This window comes from Schistocerca piceifrons, chromosome 11 (assembly GCF_021461385.2).
Source record: "Schistocerca piceifrons isolate TAMUIC-IGC-003096 chromosome 11, iqSchPice1.1, whole genome shotgun sequence".
Classification (NCBI taxonomy): Eukaryota; Metazoa; Arthropoda; class Insecta; order Orthoptera; family Acrididae; genus Schistocerca; species Schistocerca piceifrons.
In genome coordinates this window covers 112,856,047-112,874,721 of record NC_060148.1, presented here as the reverse complement: position 1 = coordinate 112,874,721, position 18,675 = coordinate 112,856,047, and the positions used below count along the sequence as shown (strand labels likewise).

At 40.0% G+C, this 18,675-nt stretch overlaps 1 protein-coding gene across 2 annotated transcripts in view; it reads left to right on the top strand.

Annotated features, from left to right (window-relative positions):
- LOC124719995 overlaps positions 1-18,675 on the top strand; it is a 517,761-nt gene that overhangs the window by 368,110 nt on the left and 130,976 nt on the right. For both annotated transcript variants that reach the window (XM_047245223.1, XM_047245222.1), the window contains exon 17: positions 43-265. In XM_047245223.1, the coding sequence (XP_047101179.1) occupies positions 43-265 (223 nt within the window). The remainder of the gene's footprint in view (positions 1-42; positions 266-18,675) is intronic.

Sequence of the window (18,675 nt, the reverse complement as noted above, 5' to 3'; positions counted from 1 at the left end):
TTTGACTGCATCTGATATTAAGATATTTTAATTTGTGAACAGTATGAACATGAGAAGACATCATTGCTATGTGAAATAGCGGAATTTGAGCTATCAGTTCTCTCTGGAAGTGAGCATCTTAAATATCTCGTAACTGAGAAAAATGGCAGCAAGCGACTATCAAATATTATTCCCGACACGAGCTATCGCGTCCAGCTGATTGGGAAAACTGTGACTGGCAAGAAGACTCTACCTGTAGAGATTACACTTCACACCCTGCCTGCTGGTAAGGAAGACGCCTTTGTGTTTTCCCTGTGCGATTTGTACCACTCTAAGACTAGGTTATGTTGTGTGGAATGGTGTTACTTATTTAACAAGTTTTACAATAGAAAGGACAGAAGTATGGCTAAGAAATACAGATATGGTGGAGAGACTGTGAATGGCGAGGAAAGTAATCCCTATACCACAGGCCGAGTGAGCAAGAGATGCACTCATGAAAGACGCTGCTCCATGTTTAAATTCCAGTCCAGCATTCTGTGTTAATCCACAGAGGGATTTCGTAATTGTTCAGGGCACTCTATTGTGGGGTAAATGTATTTTTCTAATCTTTAAGCCATATCAATGACAGTACCACACCTTAAATGAAATTACTAAGTGCTTATGATAGCTCAGAAAAGATGAATGTAATATAAAAAAAGGATGGCTTAAGTATGATAATTTCCTATCTCTTGACTTAATAACAAGACTTAAATGGATGAGTTCACTCAGAATGCAAATTTATGTGTATTGAATGTTGTTTACGATAGTGAAAATTACATAAAGAAAATAATACGAAATCTAACACAGCACTCGTTCTTTTCTATAGAGGAAGTATTTGCCAAACATTATTTCAACTGCAGTCTATTTGACAGTGTTTTTGATTGATGTAAATACTTATTATAGGAAAGAAGGTCTGCTTTCCAGACAAAGTTGTCACTTTATGAAGTATACCAGCATTATTAATGCGTATACTTTATTCAATCGAACTGCAAATTTGCAACTCATACATTCAAGCATTTAAGTGCAATTCATGTCATCATGAGTAATTTAGAACGATTTTTGTACTGGGGAATCACAGATTAGAAAGAAACAATAAACATCCCTATCGTGTATAAAACAGCCTCAAACGTCTGATTATGTTACAAACGAGTTAATGTGTTAAATATCACAGCTAAGTGTGGAAAATGTTAGGAAAAGTTTCAAATTGAGTTTAAAGTTTATTGAGAATCACTAAGTGCTCTCATTCTTAGGTACTGGATGAAAAATCCAGGGTATTTTCACACTATCATTTACACTGCCCCAAGACAAACACACTGTAAAACTTGTCTTAATTCATTAAACTTTTAACGTGAGACTGTACCTGTTAAGTAATGGACTATGACAACATTTTAAATTTTTAAATTGGATCAACAATTATGTGAAATACTGAACATTTAATTTTTGTTGCCCCTTGAAGCCATTATGCAGGCAACTTTCAACTGGTGCTATGTTCTAGGATAGTCGCTCAGTAATGCAGACAATATACAGGGTGGTCCATTGATCGTGACCAGGCCAAATATCTCACGAAATAAGCGTTAAACGAAAAAACTACAACGAACGAAACTTGTCTAGCTTGAAGGGGGAAACCAGGAAAACAGATGGTGCTATGGTTGACCCGCTAGATGGCGCTGCCATAGGTCAAACGGGTATCAACTGCGTTTTTTTAAAGTAGGAACCCCCATTTTTTTTACATATTCGTGTAATACGTAAAGAAATATGAATGTTTTAGTTCACTTTTTTCGCTTTGTGTTAGATGGCGCTGTAATTGTCACAAACATAAGGCTCACAATTTTAGACGAACAGCTGGTAACATGTAGGTTTTTTAAATTAAAATACAGAACGTTTGAACATTTTATTTCGGTTGTTCCAATGTGATACATGTACCTTTGTGAACTTATCATTTCTGAGAAAGCATGCTGTTACAGCTTGATTACCTGTAAATACCACATTAATGCAATAAATGCTCAAAATGATGTCCGTCAACCCCAGTGCATTTGGCAATACGTGTAGCGACATTCCTCTCAACAGCGAGTAGTTCGCCTTCCGTAATGTTCACACATGCATTGACAATGCGCCCACGCATGTTGTATATGTTCTACGTATGTGAGCCTTATAGTCGTTACATAATCGTGCAACTAACAAGCAAGAATGTACAAATAACAACACTGTGTCGTCTGTTCACTATAACAATGCATTCGTAATTTCTGTTTTAACATTGTTCCCCAGGTTCTAGACTGGATAGCTAACTTCAAAACATTGTTGCACGTTAACAGTTTCTAAGTGTGACAAATTGTACCAGTAGCACAAAGTGAAAAATTTTATAGCAAAGACTAAGTTAAAAATCAGATTCTTTCAATAAATGGTTTTACATGTGAAATGTGGTGCTATCTTTTACCCTTTCTAGTGCACAGAGTTTCAACTTCAAAGCAATTATCATGTTGTATACTTCGGCAAGGAATGCTAAAATTTTTCTCGTGGTTAACATCTATGTTATTTTTCTCTGAGCCAGCCGGCGCACGTGGCTGCCTGTGGTGTGAGTCATTGTCTGTCTCTTTGTTGGCGCGCGTCGTTATTGGGATTTGGAGACCTAACTTCTACAAATTCACCTTGTCGAGAGGGCCCTGCACTGTTTGAGTCCCGCCAGTTCCGATGAAACTCAGGTCTGTCGTTATGTCGGTAGTTTCCATAGTTTCTTTTTTGTCGGTCATGTGCAGAATTTCTCCCGGAATCGTAACTGCGCGATGGGCCGTTGCGTCTGACGTTATTCTGTCTCCCTTCATAATAAATATTTTGGTTCCCATATTGCCTGTTTCTCTGATTGTCTCTGTGATAGTCATTACTATGGAAATGCGATCTTTCTCCGCAACTATTAGTACTCTGGCAGTGGTTGTCATATGGGTGGTGTCTGTTTTGGTCACGATTTGCGTTGTAAGAATAGCCTTGTCGTGTCCAGTTATTGTTTCGGTCGTCACCGAATTGTGGCGGATGTGACCTGTAATGGTTGTTTTCCTGTATTCTGGACCCGCAATTGTCAATTTCTGTTTCCAATTCTTGAAACAGTCCCTGAAAACCTTCAATGTCGTCTTTTCAACATCCTGCCAAAAGAATATGTCGTAAATGTTCAGGCAATTTTACTAAGCAAATGCGGATGAGTTCTGAGGGGCTGTATGGGTTTGACAGGTACTGATTCTTGTGCAATATGTCTTCAAAATATTTGACAAGACTGGAAAATTCAGATTGTTCAAAGTGTCTCATCATCATGGTGCTATGTTTTACGCGATCTTGAGTAGCTTGAGACCCATATGCTGGGAGGAGGTCATGATAAAATTCTCCTTCACTGTGACAATCTTGAATGACTGATCGCATTCTTACAACCGGTTCATTCTCTAAATAGCCGCACATAAATTCTAATCTGTGCTCTAATGACCAGTTGGGAGGAAAACAATGAGAGAATTGATGAAGCCACGCTTGTGGATGAATGTCGTTGCCAGAATTCTTAAATGTTTTAAATTTACGTGTAGTAATGAACAGCTTATAGTCAAAATCATCATGTCGGCGAGTCGCATATCGGTCATTGTTACGTCGTTTCGGCGGTTCCATTTCAAAATTCGGTGCACCTTGCCAATTTCTTTCATAACTTCCGAAGTGCCCTGTGTCATTATTTTGCGGCTGTTCCGTATTTTTAAGTCCCTCTTCCCGTATTGGAGCGCGAGTGTCCTCTGAAATATGTAATTCTTGTATTACCTGTGTCAACTGATCTTGTAATTGCCGGATTTATCTTTGGTGTTGCGTATTAATTTGATTCTGATTTTGTTTGAATTTCGTAACTTGTTCGTATTCTTCTGTATCTTTAAAGACTACCGGTCTTGTGTCATTCAGATTATCATTTACCTTTGTAGGTGAATTATTTAGCTGATCCGAAAGTTCGACTACTTTCTCTGATAATGAACTAATTTCCTCTATGTGTCTTTCTGAACCAACTTTCAGAGTATCTACTGTGTCCTGAGTTTTTGCAAGTAGCGCAACCGAATCGGTAGAGGCAACTGAGTCAATTTTAGCCCGAAAAGTCTCATGATTTTCATGCAGTCACATGATTTGTTTGCAGTTCTTTTATGGCTCCTTCGTGATTCTGTAATGCATTTTCATGCCGCGAAAAAATAGGTTTAAAATGCTCACAAATTTGTGCTTTTACGTCATTACAGACTTTTTGACATTTCGATTCTATGTTATGTAACTCAGTAGTTAAATCTTCACGTGTATGTTCAAGTGTGGTGTCTAACTTTTGAAGATTTTGTTCCATTGTGTCTAACTTTTGAAGATTTTGTTCCATTGTGTCTAACTTTCGAAGATTTTGTTCCATTGCGTCTAACTTGTGAAGCTTTTGCTGTGATTGTCTCTGATTTTGTTCCGTCGTGTCTAACTTTTGAAGATTTTGTTCCATTGTGTCTAACTTTTGAAGCTTTTGTCCCATTTGTTGTATTAATTGTAATAACAATGCACTGGTGTCGGAAACATGTTCCTCAGTGCTTTTCGGCAGTGAATTTGCACCGGCAACATTCACATTTTGACTAGCAGAAAATGTGTCTTGACTTATTTGACAAAACGGTGAGGACCCAAAACCTGAATCTACAATATTTGCGAGATTGTGTCCTGTCATTTCGAATTCCTGAGGCGAGCTGTTGCCGACCAATCGATCGATAATGCTTCCCTGTTCACTAATTGTTTCACTGTCTACACCATTATTTGTAGCCTGCTCCATTTCCCTATGTGCAGTTACCAAATTACTATTTAGAACATTAGTTAATTCATTACACGGTGGCGCTAACACACTGCTTTCGTCTTCACTGTCATTTCTCAGTTTACTTTGGAGCCTAGTATTACGGTTTTCACACGCCATTATTGTCACAATATTTCACAAGATAACACAGAAAAGCACAATTTGAAGAGCAAAATAAGAAAACACATTAACATAGCATTGAAAATAATATCTCGTTAATTGCAAGCGCAGCTGCGAAATACTTGGTACAAATCTACAGGCATGACACAACTGTTTTACTGTACAACTATGAAAAACTACAACTACAAAGGAAATTCTCTCTATACTTACGCGCTAGCAATAAACAATAGCTACAGTAATTACAGAAACTACAAGAAAAAATCAGAAGTTCCAGTGAGGTATCCTCGGCTAATGGTCGACATATGAAACGTCCCCTTAGAAAAATTAATGAATTACTGTGCCGATAAACGTCTTACATTATTTGATTTTCAAACAGCTGAGCAGAACTGAACATACTCAGACATTTCGCTCTTTACCTATTCTGATCAACACTAAACTGGCAGACAATATTTTTAGCGCAATGCAATCTGACTTTCAATAATCCCTACAAAAGAATGGCCCTGACCAATATTAACCTATACCTTTCACAAATCACTTACCTCACATAAATATTCGTTACTCGAACTACTGCAATGCAGCGAGCGCCACTATTGCCACCTAAATAAAAGATTCTAACAACTGAAGCCACTAACTACTGATAGGCATAGTTAGCAAAAGAAAGATTTTGATAGAGAACAAGCAATGTATGCACCTTAATAGTGTTCAAAAGTCATAATATATATAGCAATTCATGGCATCCAGTCTTACAAATTTACTGTCTCTGATGGACACACGTCCAGATCCTTCGCAATCAAAACTCCGTCATTTCTCTCACCACATTCACCACTGCTGGTGGCTCACCTCCAACTGCGCAACGCTATGCGCTGTTCGCATCTAACTGCCCAACACTACAATACAAAATTCCAACAATGCAAACCAGCCACAGACTCCACACAGCACAGTCAGTGATTTTCATATAGAGCGCTATGTGGCGTTACCAACATAAAAACCTAAACAGCCTACTTACAAGGGGTATTTATCACAGGTCTACCTGAAACTACTGAAATGAGACAAGGTCTTCACAAGAAATTTGTCCTGTATTGTCATTTTAAGAGTAAAAAGTCCACCTAAACACTCAATTCTTCGCCAAAAATAACTAGCTGCCTATTGTTAGGATTATCGCATTCACGTATATATCACACCCATTTAATAGTAGCCACCATAAGTACAGATTTCTCTACCTGTTACGACTATTAAAGAGTCAATCAGCGGTAAGAAAGTTCAACGGTGTGTATCATTTCCAATATAGACTTTCAATAATGCACAGTTCACCAATATCTGAAGCTGAGAATTACGGTTACATACCACGCCAAGTGGAATTTTTAAGCTCATCGAAAGAAAGTCGCAAAAATCTCTTATCTTCTGTAAAAGCTTTTTTGCCACCCGATAACCATCATTTTATGAACCACTCTGCTTGTTAACGGCGATTTTCCGAAAAGTGAATAAACTGGGATAAGTCTCATGTACAGGGTGAACATTAATAAAACCGACAAACTGGAAGGACGGATTCCTGACTGGTAATGGGGGAAAAAAGGTCCTATGAACATGTGTCCGGGAACGCTTCGTTGCTACGGTAGCTGGCGCTGACGAATGACAGTTCCACTGACCACGTGCCACGTGTTGCTGGTACCCGTATGTCGCAGGCTGTGTGACTGCAGCGTGGTCTGGTATTCATGCCGGGAACAAGCACAGATTGTGATTCTATAGGGTAAAGTAGATGGGAATCGTAGAGAGGGAGCTATGCCAAAACAGTAATCCTCACAGACACCAACCATATCACATAACATTTCAAGCCCTTTTTGGGCGTTTGTTTGATCACAGGTCCATTGGGACAGATGAACGTGGAGGACTGTGCGTACAACGGATTTGGAGGACCGGCTTCTACAGGCTATTGACACGAACCCTACTACAATCTCCTGGCTAGTGTCCCACCAACACAGTGTAAGCCGAAGTACAGTTATGTGTACCCTGCATGACAACGGCTACTGTCCCTGTCACCTGCAACGAGTGCTAGGATTATCAGAGGCTGATTTCCCTCTACTGGCAATTATTTTATGGATATTTCTCGCACAAGACCATCTGAGTTATGGGATTTCTGGCATCGGTCGTCTTTCCCGATGAAGCAACCTTTACCAGAACTGCCATCATCAGTCTGCATAATCGTCGACTTTGGACTACAGACAGTCCTCGGGGAACGGTTGACGCACCCCATCAGCATCGGTTCAGCAGCAACGTGCGGGTGGGGATTCTTGGCGACCACATTTTTGGACCGGTTATTATTCCACAACGCCTCGACGGAGGAACGTAATAGGACTTCTTCCAGAATAGTCTGCCTAGGCTGTTTGAGGGTGTGCCTTAGGCAATACGATAGGTTATGTGGGTTTTGCATGACGGAGCACAAACCCACTTCTGCATTACACTTTGTCGACACCTCAAGAACATTTTCTTCGGACATTGGATAGGACACAGTGGCCCTGTAGCATGGCGTGGCTGGATCAGCTGACGTAAACACCATGGATTTTTACGTCTAGGGGCATCTGAAAAGCATTGTGTGTGCTGAATCAGTTCCTGACGTGCTGATCCTTCAGCACTGTGTCCGTCGCGACGCCTCTAACACTATTAGGAGAGAGGCTGGAACGTGCGAAAGAGTGCAGCAGTCCATGATGCGACCTGTGATCGCGTGCATTGCATCCTATGGACGACACTTCAAACATCTCTCGTGACACGGATGCGGTGCAGCTCTGTATTGTGTTCCACGACGATTTGTTGCCGTAGCACGCACACCGTCCATTTCCAGACACATGTTCACAGGACACTTTTTCCTCCATTTCCAATTAGGAACCCATAGCTGCCTGTGTCGTTTTTATTAATGACCACTCTGTACATTTGTCTTAACGCCATAAGTAAAGATTTTGGTTCTACGAACTACTTGGCCATAAACACATCATACCATGTATGTTATTCCCTGCTGGATTACACGACAAGATTCACACGCTCATTCATCACAAATCACAGTAAATTTCAAGGTTCAAATGTGACATACCATCACTCACTCTGACAGAGTGACAGATCAAAATAATGATGTGGACAGATTACTTTTTGAAAGCTCGAAACAATACATAACTTACACTCTTCAACAAAATACTGCTTAATTAACTATTTGTTGACTAAGTACGCATTTTTAAAAATAAGTATCGTAGTGTCTGAATGTTGACTGTTATGGGAAGTTGTAAATTTTATTTTTTAGACAATTTTAAATTTCTCCCAAATTATTTCAAGTAAGAAACTGAGAATGCTACAACACTAGTCGGGAAGACTATAAAATATCACATACAGGGTGTTTAACAAGGCAGTATAAATTTGAAAACTTAATAAACCACGGAATAATGTAGATAGAGGGGTAAAAATTGACACACATGCTTGGAATGACATGGGGTTTTATTACAACAAAAAAAAAAAAAACAGCCAAACTGCTACCGTGACGGGTGAGAGGTACGCCGATATGTTACAGAATCGCATCATTCCCAGCCTGGCTGATCAAAACCTGCTGGAACGTACGATGTTTATGCAGGATGGCGTTCCACCCTATATTGCTAGACGCGTGAAAGATCTCTTGCGCGCGTCGTTTAGTGATGATCGTGTGCTCAGCCGCCACTTCTGTCATGCTTGGCCTCCCAGGTCCCCAGACCCCAGTCTGTGAGATTATTGGCTTTGGGGTTACCTGAAGTCGCAAGTGTATCGTGATAGACCGACATCTCTAGGGATGCTGAAAGACAACATCCGACGCCAATGCCTCATCATAACTCCGGACATGCTTTACAGTGCTGTTCATAACATTATTCCTCGACTACAGCTATTATTGAGGAATGATTGTGGACATATTGAGTATTTCCTGTAAAGAACATCATCTTTGCTTTGTCTTACGTTGTTATGCTAATTATTGCTCTTATGATCAGATGAAGCGCCATCTGTCGGACATTTTTTGAACGTTTGTAATTTTTGGTTCTAATAAAACCACATGTCATTCCAAGCATGTGTGTCAATTTGTACCTCTCTATCTACTTTATTCCGTGATTTAATCAGTTTTCAAATTTATACTGACTTTTTGACCACCCGGTAGATCGGAGTATGGGAAATGAGTATTATTTTACAGGTCGGTGTGTAATTTTCCCACACGTGGAAGCATGTGAACACGACAGCTTGGAAAGAGGAAGGCAGCGTAGAAAAGACATAAGGCCCGCTTTTTAGTGCTCTGTAGGGAGCCCAGGCTACTGAGGAGACCTCTCCCCCTGTCCTAAGTGCCAATGCAAATCACCACACAATTCACTTCCTGCTTTTCTTAAATGTTTGTAGCAAAATTGAAGAACTATGTAAACGGCAGATAAAACTGAACGTCTGAAACTACAAAAATCATACATAAAGTCTACATCTATGTCTACATGGACACTCTGCAAATGACATTTAAGTGCCTGGCAGAGGGTTCATCGAACCTTCTTCACAATTCTCTACTATCTCGTATAGCGCGCGGAAAGAATGAACACATATATCTTTCCGTATGAGCTTTGATCTTCCTTATTTTATCGTGATGATCGTTCCGCCCTATGTAGGTCGGTGTCGACAAAATATTTTCGCATTGGGAGGGGAAAATTGGGGCTTGGAGTTTCGTGAGAAGATTCCATCTTTTAATGATTTCTACCCCAAATCCTGTATCATTTCTGTGACACTCTCTCTCATATTTCGCGATAATACAAAACGTGCTGTCTTTCTTTGAACTTTTTCGATGTACTCCGTAAGTCTTATCTGGTAAGTATCCCACACCGTGCAGTAGTATTCTAAAAGAGGACGGACAAGGGTAGTATAGGCAGTCTCCTTAGTACGTCTGTTACATTTTCTGAGTGTCCTGCCAATAAAACGCAGCCTTTGGTTAGCCTTCCCCACAACATTTTGTTTGTGTTCTTTCCAATTTAAGCTGTTCGTAATTGTAATACCTAAGTCTTTAGTTGAATTTACGGCTTTTGGATTAGACTGATTTATCGCGTAACCGAAGTTTTAGCACTCATGTGGATGACCTCATACTTTTCGTTATTTAGGGTCAACTGCCACTTTTCGCACCATTCAGATATTTCTTTCTAAATCGTCTTGCAGTTTGTTTTGATCTTCTGATGACTTTATTAGTCGATAAACGATAGCGTCACCTCCAAACAACCGAAGACGGCTGCTCAGATTGTCTCCCAAATCGTTTATGTAGATAAGGAACAGCAAAGAGACTATAACACTACCTTGGGGAACGCCTAAAATCACTTCTGTTTCACTCGATGATTTTCCGTCAGTTACTACGAACTGTGACAGGAAATCGGAAATCCAGTCACATAACTGAGACGATATTCGATAAGCCCGCAATTTTACTACGAGCCACTTGTGTGGTAGAGTGTCAAAAGCCTTCTGGAAATCCAGTAATACGGAATCGATCTGAAATCCCTTGTCTTTAGCACTTAGCACTTCATGTGAATAAAGAGCTAGTTGTGTTTCACATGAACGATGTTTTCTAAACCCATGTTGACTGTGTGTCAATAGACCGTATTCTTCGAGGTAATTCATAATGTTCGAAGACAATATATGTTCAAAAATCCTGCTGCATATCGACGTTAACGATATGGGCCTGTAATTTAGTGGATTACTACCTTTCATGAATATTGGTGTGACCTGTGCAACTTTCCAGTCTTTGGGTACGGATCTTTCGGCGAGTGAACGGTTGTATATCATTGTTAAGTATGGAGCTAATGCATCAGCATACTCCAAAGGGAATCTAATTGGTGTACAGTCTGGACCAGAAGACTTGCTTTTATTGATTCTTTTATTAAGTTTCGAATCAATATCTATATTCCCATATCTTACAGCTCTACAAACTAGACAAGCAACGTAGTTCAAAAATATTTTCGAAATACCAATATTTTACAAATTCATACTCTTTTTGAAAACTGTTAAATCTGTTTACGAAAACATCTTTTACTGAAACAAAACTTACTTCCTAACAACAAACTTTTGCATAGGTGAGTTAAAAGCATCACTTTTAAACTGAATTTCCCACATAGTGTTTGGATGACGTTTAGTCCATTATTACTTAACGTTGTTTCTCTTTTCTGAAATTCCCTGGGACCTGAAATGGGGATTTATTTGCTCTTCGTCCAGCGTCAGTTTTTTCGCCCTTCCAAAATATTTCACAATCTTTAGAATTTGATCTGTAGCAGTTGAAATAATTTTGTTATGCCATCTAATGGGTAACGTGCCACCGAAATCCATTATGGTCTGCTCTGGTTACTATTTATTACTAACATAAAACAAATACGTTGCCCACTAAAGCAAAAAATTAATTAAATTTTATCCACTGGTGACTGAACTTCTGTCCAGTGTACAAAATATTTTGCAACTCCATTTACTTTTGTCTGCCAATGCCCTTGCCACAGTGGTAACGCCGGTTGCCGTCAGATCACCGAAGTTAAGCGCTGTCGGGCTGGGCTAGCACTTGGATGGGTGACCTCCCTGTCTGTCGAGCGCTGTTTGCAAGCAGGGTACACTCAGCACTTGTGAGGCAAACTGAGGAGCTACTTGACTGAGAAGTGGCGCCTCCAGTCTCCGAAACTGACATACGGCCCAGAGAGCGGTGTGCTGACCACATGCCCCTCCATATCCCCATCTGGTGACGCCTATGGGCTCAGGATGACACGGCGGTCGGTCGGTACCGTTGGGCCTTCATGGCCAGTATGGGAGCAGTTTCGTTTTCTATTTACTTTTGTCTGCCAAAATACTCATTGGGAAACCACTCTTAAATTATTTCTAAGTATCACATTGTTCAGTAGCAGTAATTTCCCAAGTTCCTGCTTCCCCTAAAATTTTAAGTAATAAAACCAATCTTTTCTATCAATAAATAATGTAGCAACGAGAACAGTAAATTTTTGACAATGTAACGCAACTATATATCTAAAAAATCTACTTACCACGCGACAGCAGAACACACACACCTAAAAGAAGGTCATAATTAGGCAAGCTTTCGGAGCCAGTGGCTCCTTCTTCAGGCAGAAGGGTTGAAAGGGAAAGAAGAGGGGTCTCAAAATAATTTCAAAAAATTTTTCGATTAACACTACCAGCAGGATAAAATTAAAAAAAGAACTGTCTAATTTTTATATAAGCGACTTCAGATGACTCAGTTGCAAAATTACATTCACCATCATCAGTGATTATTCAGCTGTTCTTTTCTATGTCAGACAATCTACAATCATGCTCATATAAACTACCCTCTACATTATTAACTGCATGAGACAGCTGATGTAGGATAGCTTCTATTTCATTCAGTCATACACACACACATTCTTTTCAAACTGTACTTATTTACCTTTTCTTAGCGATTCTACTATAGTAACCTTTTTCATTACTTTTTACACATCACCATTTAATGTATGTGACCTTCATTTTCTATCTCGAACTATTCAGTTAATTCCCTCTCTTAATTCGATTTTTACATCCTCTGCGGACCTCTCACATTTTGTCTCAACATGAAAAATCCTTTCCTCAGATTTCTTACCAAACTTATGTAAATGTATACCAAAATTTGCTTTAACTTAGACTCCTGGAATTCAATATGTCCATTAACTTCATATTTGAAACTACTGAGTCACTAGGTAAACAACTTATATTACTGTACCGCTGATCATTTTTCTGACTGCTGTTACTGGATTGTTGCTCAGTTTTGTGACTAATATTACCAGACTGTTGATCAATCTTATTGTTCTTTCCTCTAGCCAAATTATTTTACTATATTGTTCATTTATTGCGATTATTAGTTTCAAAAACATTTCCTGAGCACTCTCAGGTTTATATTCCTCATGTGTCGAACTGTATGGCATCATTATGGTCTTTGAACAGAGTCGTGAGGCTTCTCCCAGTTTTTCCTGTATGCTAAGAGGGGCAACTTTAGAAACTCAGCTATACAAGATCTATAAGATCTATGACATCACCTATGCTACAGGACTTCCCCCATTGCGTCCAACTCTGGGATGCTATTCCAATTCAGGAGAGCCCTGGCAATAGTGATTATGTAAGGGGGAAAAGAAACTGCAGATATGGAGTTGGTGTTGGGTAGGGCAAACCATCTGAGTAATTCGTGCAGCAATGTTGACCACAGTGTTGTGGTGGTGTAAAGGTTAGCGTGTCTGCCTAGAAGACCGGGGTTCAGGTCCTGACTGTCGCAAAAATTTTAATTCATTTCTCCTGCTTCCACCATTATCGTAGATAAAGATGAGACTTTAATGTCTCGGGGAAAATTTAATTATAAGATCTGTAAGACATAATTAAAAGTGGCATCAAGGACAAATCACAAAATATATGCGATTTTGGTGAAGTTCAGGACAAAGAACATCTTCTACAATGTTGTAACCGTTCGACATATGTAACCCTTGATGGACTGCGTCTAGGCAATAATGATGCACTTAACATGGCCAATCCTAGGCTGAAAAACTGCAAAAGTAATTTTTCCAGTCTCTAAATAGTAAAAGGTACATGTGCCAGTGTGTAAATATCTATTCACAATTGTTTAAAATGTAGCCTACACAGATAAGATTGCTACAAAATGTGTCTCAGACACATTTAGTGACAACCGGTGCCATTCTACTGATCAGGCGTGCACAAACACAAACAAGTGCAAATCAGAATCGTTCCATACTGGCTAAAATGATCACCTTTAACAGTGACCTGATAAATTTACACACCTTGTCTGACCTGCAGGGGAAAATATGATCTACAGAACGAGTTGTTCCTTTCAGCTCTCAAAATCATGAATGGAATGTGTATGTGCTACTGAAACATACCTGAACTGCTTTGATGTCGATGAGATTCTACAGTTATGATTTTGGACACATAAACAACAAAAACTAAAGAAAGACTATATTTCATCGAGTTTTCAAGTAGACCTGAAAATTAATTGGTGTAATACTGACATGTAACCAAAAATTTGGAGAAGCTGGTGGAGGCTCTGTAGTGTTTGATGGCGAATGCAGTTGGACTGATATGGGACCACTGACACGTCTAGACACGACTCTGACAGTTGACACATACGTAAGCATCCTGTCTGATCTCCTGCATCCATTCGTGTCCATTGTGCATTCCGACGGATTTGGGCAATTCCAGTTTGACAATGCCACACCCCACACGTTCAAAATTGCTACATTGTGCCTCCAGGAACGCCCTTCTGAGTTTAAACACGTTCACTGGCCGCCAAACTCGCCAGATATTAACATTATTGAGCGTATCGGGGATGCCTCGCAACGTGCTGTTCAGTAGAGATCTCCACCTCCTCGTACGTCTACGGATTTATGGACAGCCCTGCAGGATTCATGGTGTCTGTTCCCACCAGCACTACTTCACAGTCCTAGGGCACGTTGTGTTGCAGCACTTTTGCGTGATCGTGGAGGTCCTACATGATATTAGGCAGGTGTACCTGTTTCTTTGTCTCTTCTGTTCACTAGAGCACTGTTTACGACGAACAATCGGGTTATTGATCATGTCGTTCACTGATGCTAGCTACCACCACATACGATTACTGGAGTACTGCTTGTCTGGGAGTTAATTAGAGATGGGTGCTAACAAAAAGGTCGACGTGGACAATGCGTTCCTTAGAAGCTGCTGTTGGCTACAGAAGGGCTGGGTTGGGATTAGTGGTGTTCTGCAGAGCCAGATATTTAGTACCCTGAGGGGGAGGGGAAATTAGGGAGGTGGCAGTTTACAACGCTGACGCAACAGAAATCCTGTACAGTGGACGGTGCAGGTGGGAGGTTGCCGTCTGGTGATCCGAAAAATAATTTCAGAATATTGTACCTGGTGAGAGCGTTGGGGTCGGAACAATACGAAAACACACACTTTTTATGTGAAGGAATGTGCAGGGTCACAGGCAACTGTCATCAGCGGATATGGGAAGTATCTTCTCATGGGAAGTGATGAGGCACACTTCCCATCAAAAAGCAGCAAATTCCAGAAGATCTTTTGAATGGAGTATGAGCTACAGGCGACTGGTTGGCAGATTCATGCCCTTGTTGTGGCAATGTTTCTGTAACGGCCGCTGGGATTCGTCGTGTGAGCGCAGGTATAGACGCCAAGTTCCCAGAGAAAGAGGGCATATGGCGTGAACTCACTTTCCTGTGTAGACTGATCGAAGATACTTCCCTCTGGGGATCAACCTATAATCTTCACAGGTAAGAGCTGCAGCGGAGAACCTGGGGACTACATTTTGAGACGTTCTGCTTGTGACACAAGGAGGTGTGAAGACGTTCCTTTGTGAACAGAGTTGTTATTCATTTTAGTAGAGTGATGAATCTTTACCTTTCTGCGAAGTCTGACACACATTGAAATGCATCTTTACGAAAGAATGCTTGGGTCGGATTTCTGTTTCGCGCTGGTGAGGAAACAGAAATCTTGAGTTGTGTTATGTCTTGCACTGACGAAATTTGATCCTTGGACGTTTGTGGACAGCGTATAGCATCCACTGTCCAGGCAGAGAATTACATGTACGCCATGTACCTCTTCTGCACCGCAGCTACATGAGCAAATCGTTGCGGCAGTGTAAATGCCGTTGGTTCTTCAGTAGGTGACGCACGCTCCTGAGTTGCGCCCGCAGTTAGTGGTCTAGTGGCGAGGATTGCTGCCTCTGGATCACGGGGTCCCAGGCTCGATTCCCAGCTGGGTTGTGGATTTTCTCTGCCTGGGGTCTGGGTGTCTGTGTTGTACTCATCATTTCATCATCATCATCATCATCATCATCATCATCATTCGTGACAGTCGCTAGATTGGGCTTTATAAAAATTTGTACTTCGTACAGGCGCTGATGCCCGTGCAGTTGAGCGCCCCACAAACCAAACAGCGACATCATCATCAGCTCCTGAGTTAGGCTGTTAGGGAAACACTCACAGTAAATGGATTGAGTTCTATTTGCTTGTCAACTGAGCTTTTTCCGAAAGTGTCTGTCAAGGTGCACGTCTTCCGTTTCTCACCGCTAATCAGTAACAGGCAACTTCGTGTCCATCTAATAAAGCGGGACATGGTCCCAGGAAAGTGAAAAATATGTTCCGCCAATCTAGAAATTACATTTAGGGCGGGATCTACCATATTTACAGAATTTTTGAACTCTATATATTTCTCGACAATAAATCATTTATGGTATCCAAGTTGTGATTCATTATAGTAGCATCCCAATAGCAGTAATTGGTTTGATTGCTAAAATGAAGCAAAGTAAAACCACAATACCAAGCTTCATTTTACGCAAGTCTGTAGGCGTAGATTGTCAATAGCAGGGCCGTTTTGATCATTTGTATACGTGAGAATTCTATTGCGGGTACAACATTAGGCTACAACACATACACACGCTATATGTTAGAAACACCATAGGGGTTTACCCTGTAAGTGATCAAAATTAACTTGATGTTTCATTATCAGTGACTATGATATGTCAGAGTTTGTTCGCACTAGTCTGAAAAATAAGGATATATTGTTAACATTAGTACCTGAATGTACTTGTGATATTGTGTTTGATGGGTTACAAAATCTCTGCTGCACTAATTTACCAGTCGCTGTAATATAATACGAACTGAAATCACAGGCAACTCTTCTAATATCAGTGACCTATATTTCATTGCTACAATAATACAATATTTTTGTCACCTACTCTCAATTCTACAAGTCTGCACATCTTTCCACATTGTTATTGATTTACAAAATTAGTTCAAAACATACTTGTTTGGTCCGTTTTTTCCTGTTTTATGATGCAACTCAGGACTGACTTCATCATCGTCATCATCTTAGGCATTTCGTGTCCAATGACGGATAGAGGCCTCCCCAAGACTTCTCCAAGAAATAGAGTTTATACTTATATGCGTGCTTGCTGGACCTGTGTGTTTTCTCTTATCTATCCTTCTTCCATTAGGATATTTTCTCTATTTTCTTGTTTCTTGGAATCCAACAAAGACCTTTGTTGATCTGTTTAGTACTCATTTAGCTACTATGTGTCTTGTTCAGCTCCATTTCAATTTATATGCACAATCATCACAATCCTATCTACTCCTTCAGTAAATTTTCTTATTCACTTGCTTATTTTCTTCACTCTTCTACTAACATCCAACAGACAGGGCAATTGCTGCTGTGGTGTACTAAGTTTCCTTAATCGTTTTGAATTAAATGTCTTTGTTTCATTGCCTTAGCTCAAAATTGGTTACACAAATTGACTATAAATTTTTCATTTCAGACTTATCACAGTTTCATTTCTTAAAACCGTATTTGCCTGAACCACATGTATCCAGTCACATGTATCCAGTCACCAAAAATCCAACTTCAATGTTGACAGGCCCAGGCGGGGCGTTAAGCTCTGTGTCGTGCAGTCATCAAGGGTACACGAGTGGGCCTTCAGCTCTGAAAGCACATATCAATGATCTTTCGTTGAATGGTTCGCAGGCTGACACTTGTTGATGGCCCAGTACTGAAATTTGCAGCAATCTGCGGAAGAGTCACACTTCTGTCACGTTGAATGATTCTCATTATTCATCGTTGGTGACGTTCTCACCTGATCTTTTTCCGGACGCAGCGATGTCGGAGATTTGATGTTTTACCGTATTCCTGATATTCACAGTACACTCATCAAATTGTCGTACGGGAAAATTGCCACATCATCGCTACCTCGGAGATCCTGTGTCCCATCACTCGTGCGCCGACTATGACGTGACGTTCAAGCTCACTAAAATCTTGATATCTTGCCATTATAATGACAGTAGCCGGTCTAACAACCGCGTCAGACACTTGTTCTCTTATATAGGCGTTGCCGACCACATCCCCACATATTATCTGTTACAAGTCCTTGTATTCGAATATGCATGCCTATACCAGTTTCTTTGGTGCTTCAGTGTATGTGCCGATAAGTATACTGAATAAAGAAATAATAATGCTGAGAATTGAAGTTCGCAAAAGGCAAAGCATAGGGTGATAGCTACAGCCACCTCATGGAAAAAGGCGTCGATCATGTAAGAAAAAAACCCATAAAGTAATTACATATGCATATATAACTGTTGCCTAACTACATGTTTTTAAAAGAAATCTGTTTACATCTTTCTATAAAATTGCTTCCACTTACACATAATGCATGCACTTATGTAAATTACATACACAAGTTTATCAGTATCATGTGAGCACAGATTGCAATTTAAATTGTGATTACCAATAAATGATATACTTTCAGATTTTTTTATGAACACATAAAAACATTATATGCAGTTCCTCGTTTAAAATATGTCTACTGAAAAAGATTTGTCTCAGCTAATAAAGTAAGAAATATCAGACCATGTTCAGTGGGATGTCCAGATAATTAATGCCTCACAACGTTCTTTGGTTATGTAGTAATATCCCAGAAAACGTTACTATACGTATATTACAAGTTTTTGAGATTGAGTGATGTCTATAATACATATTATGTAGTGTGTGTGACGTTTCCAAATGAGTTGTTGTTGTTATTCTTCCTTTTTTTGTACTGAACTGTAGACCTAATCGTAGTAGAAACTTAAACGACAGTAAAAAGCTGAAGGGTAAACCTATAACTGTATCAGATATCAAGCAACACGTAACAAACACATATGCAATTGGAAATGCTCGTAAAA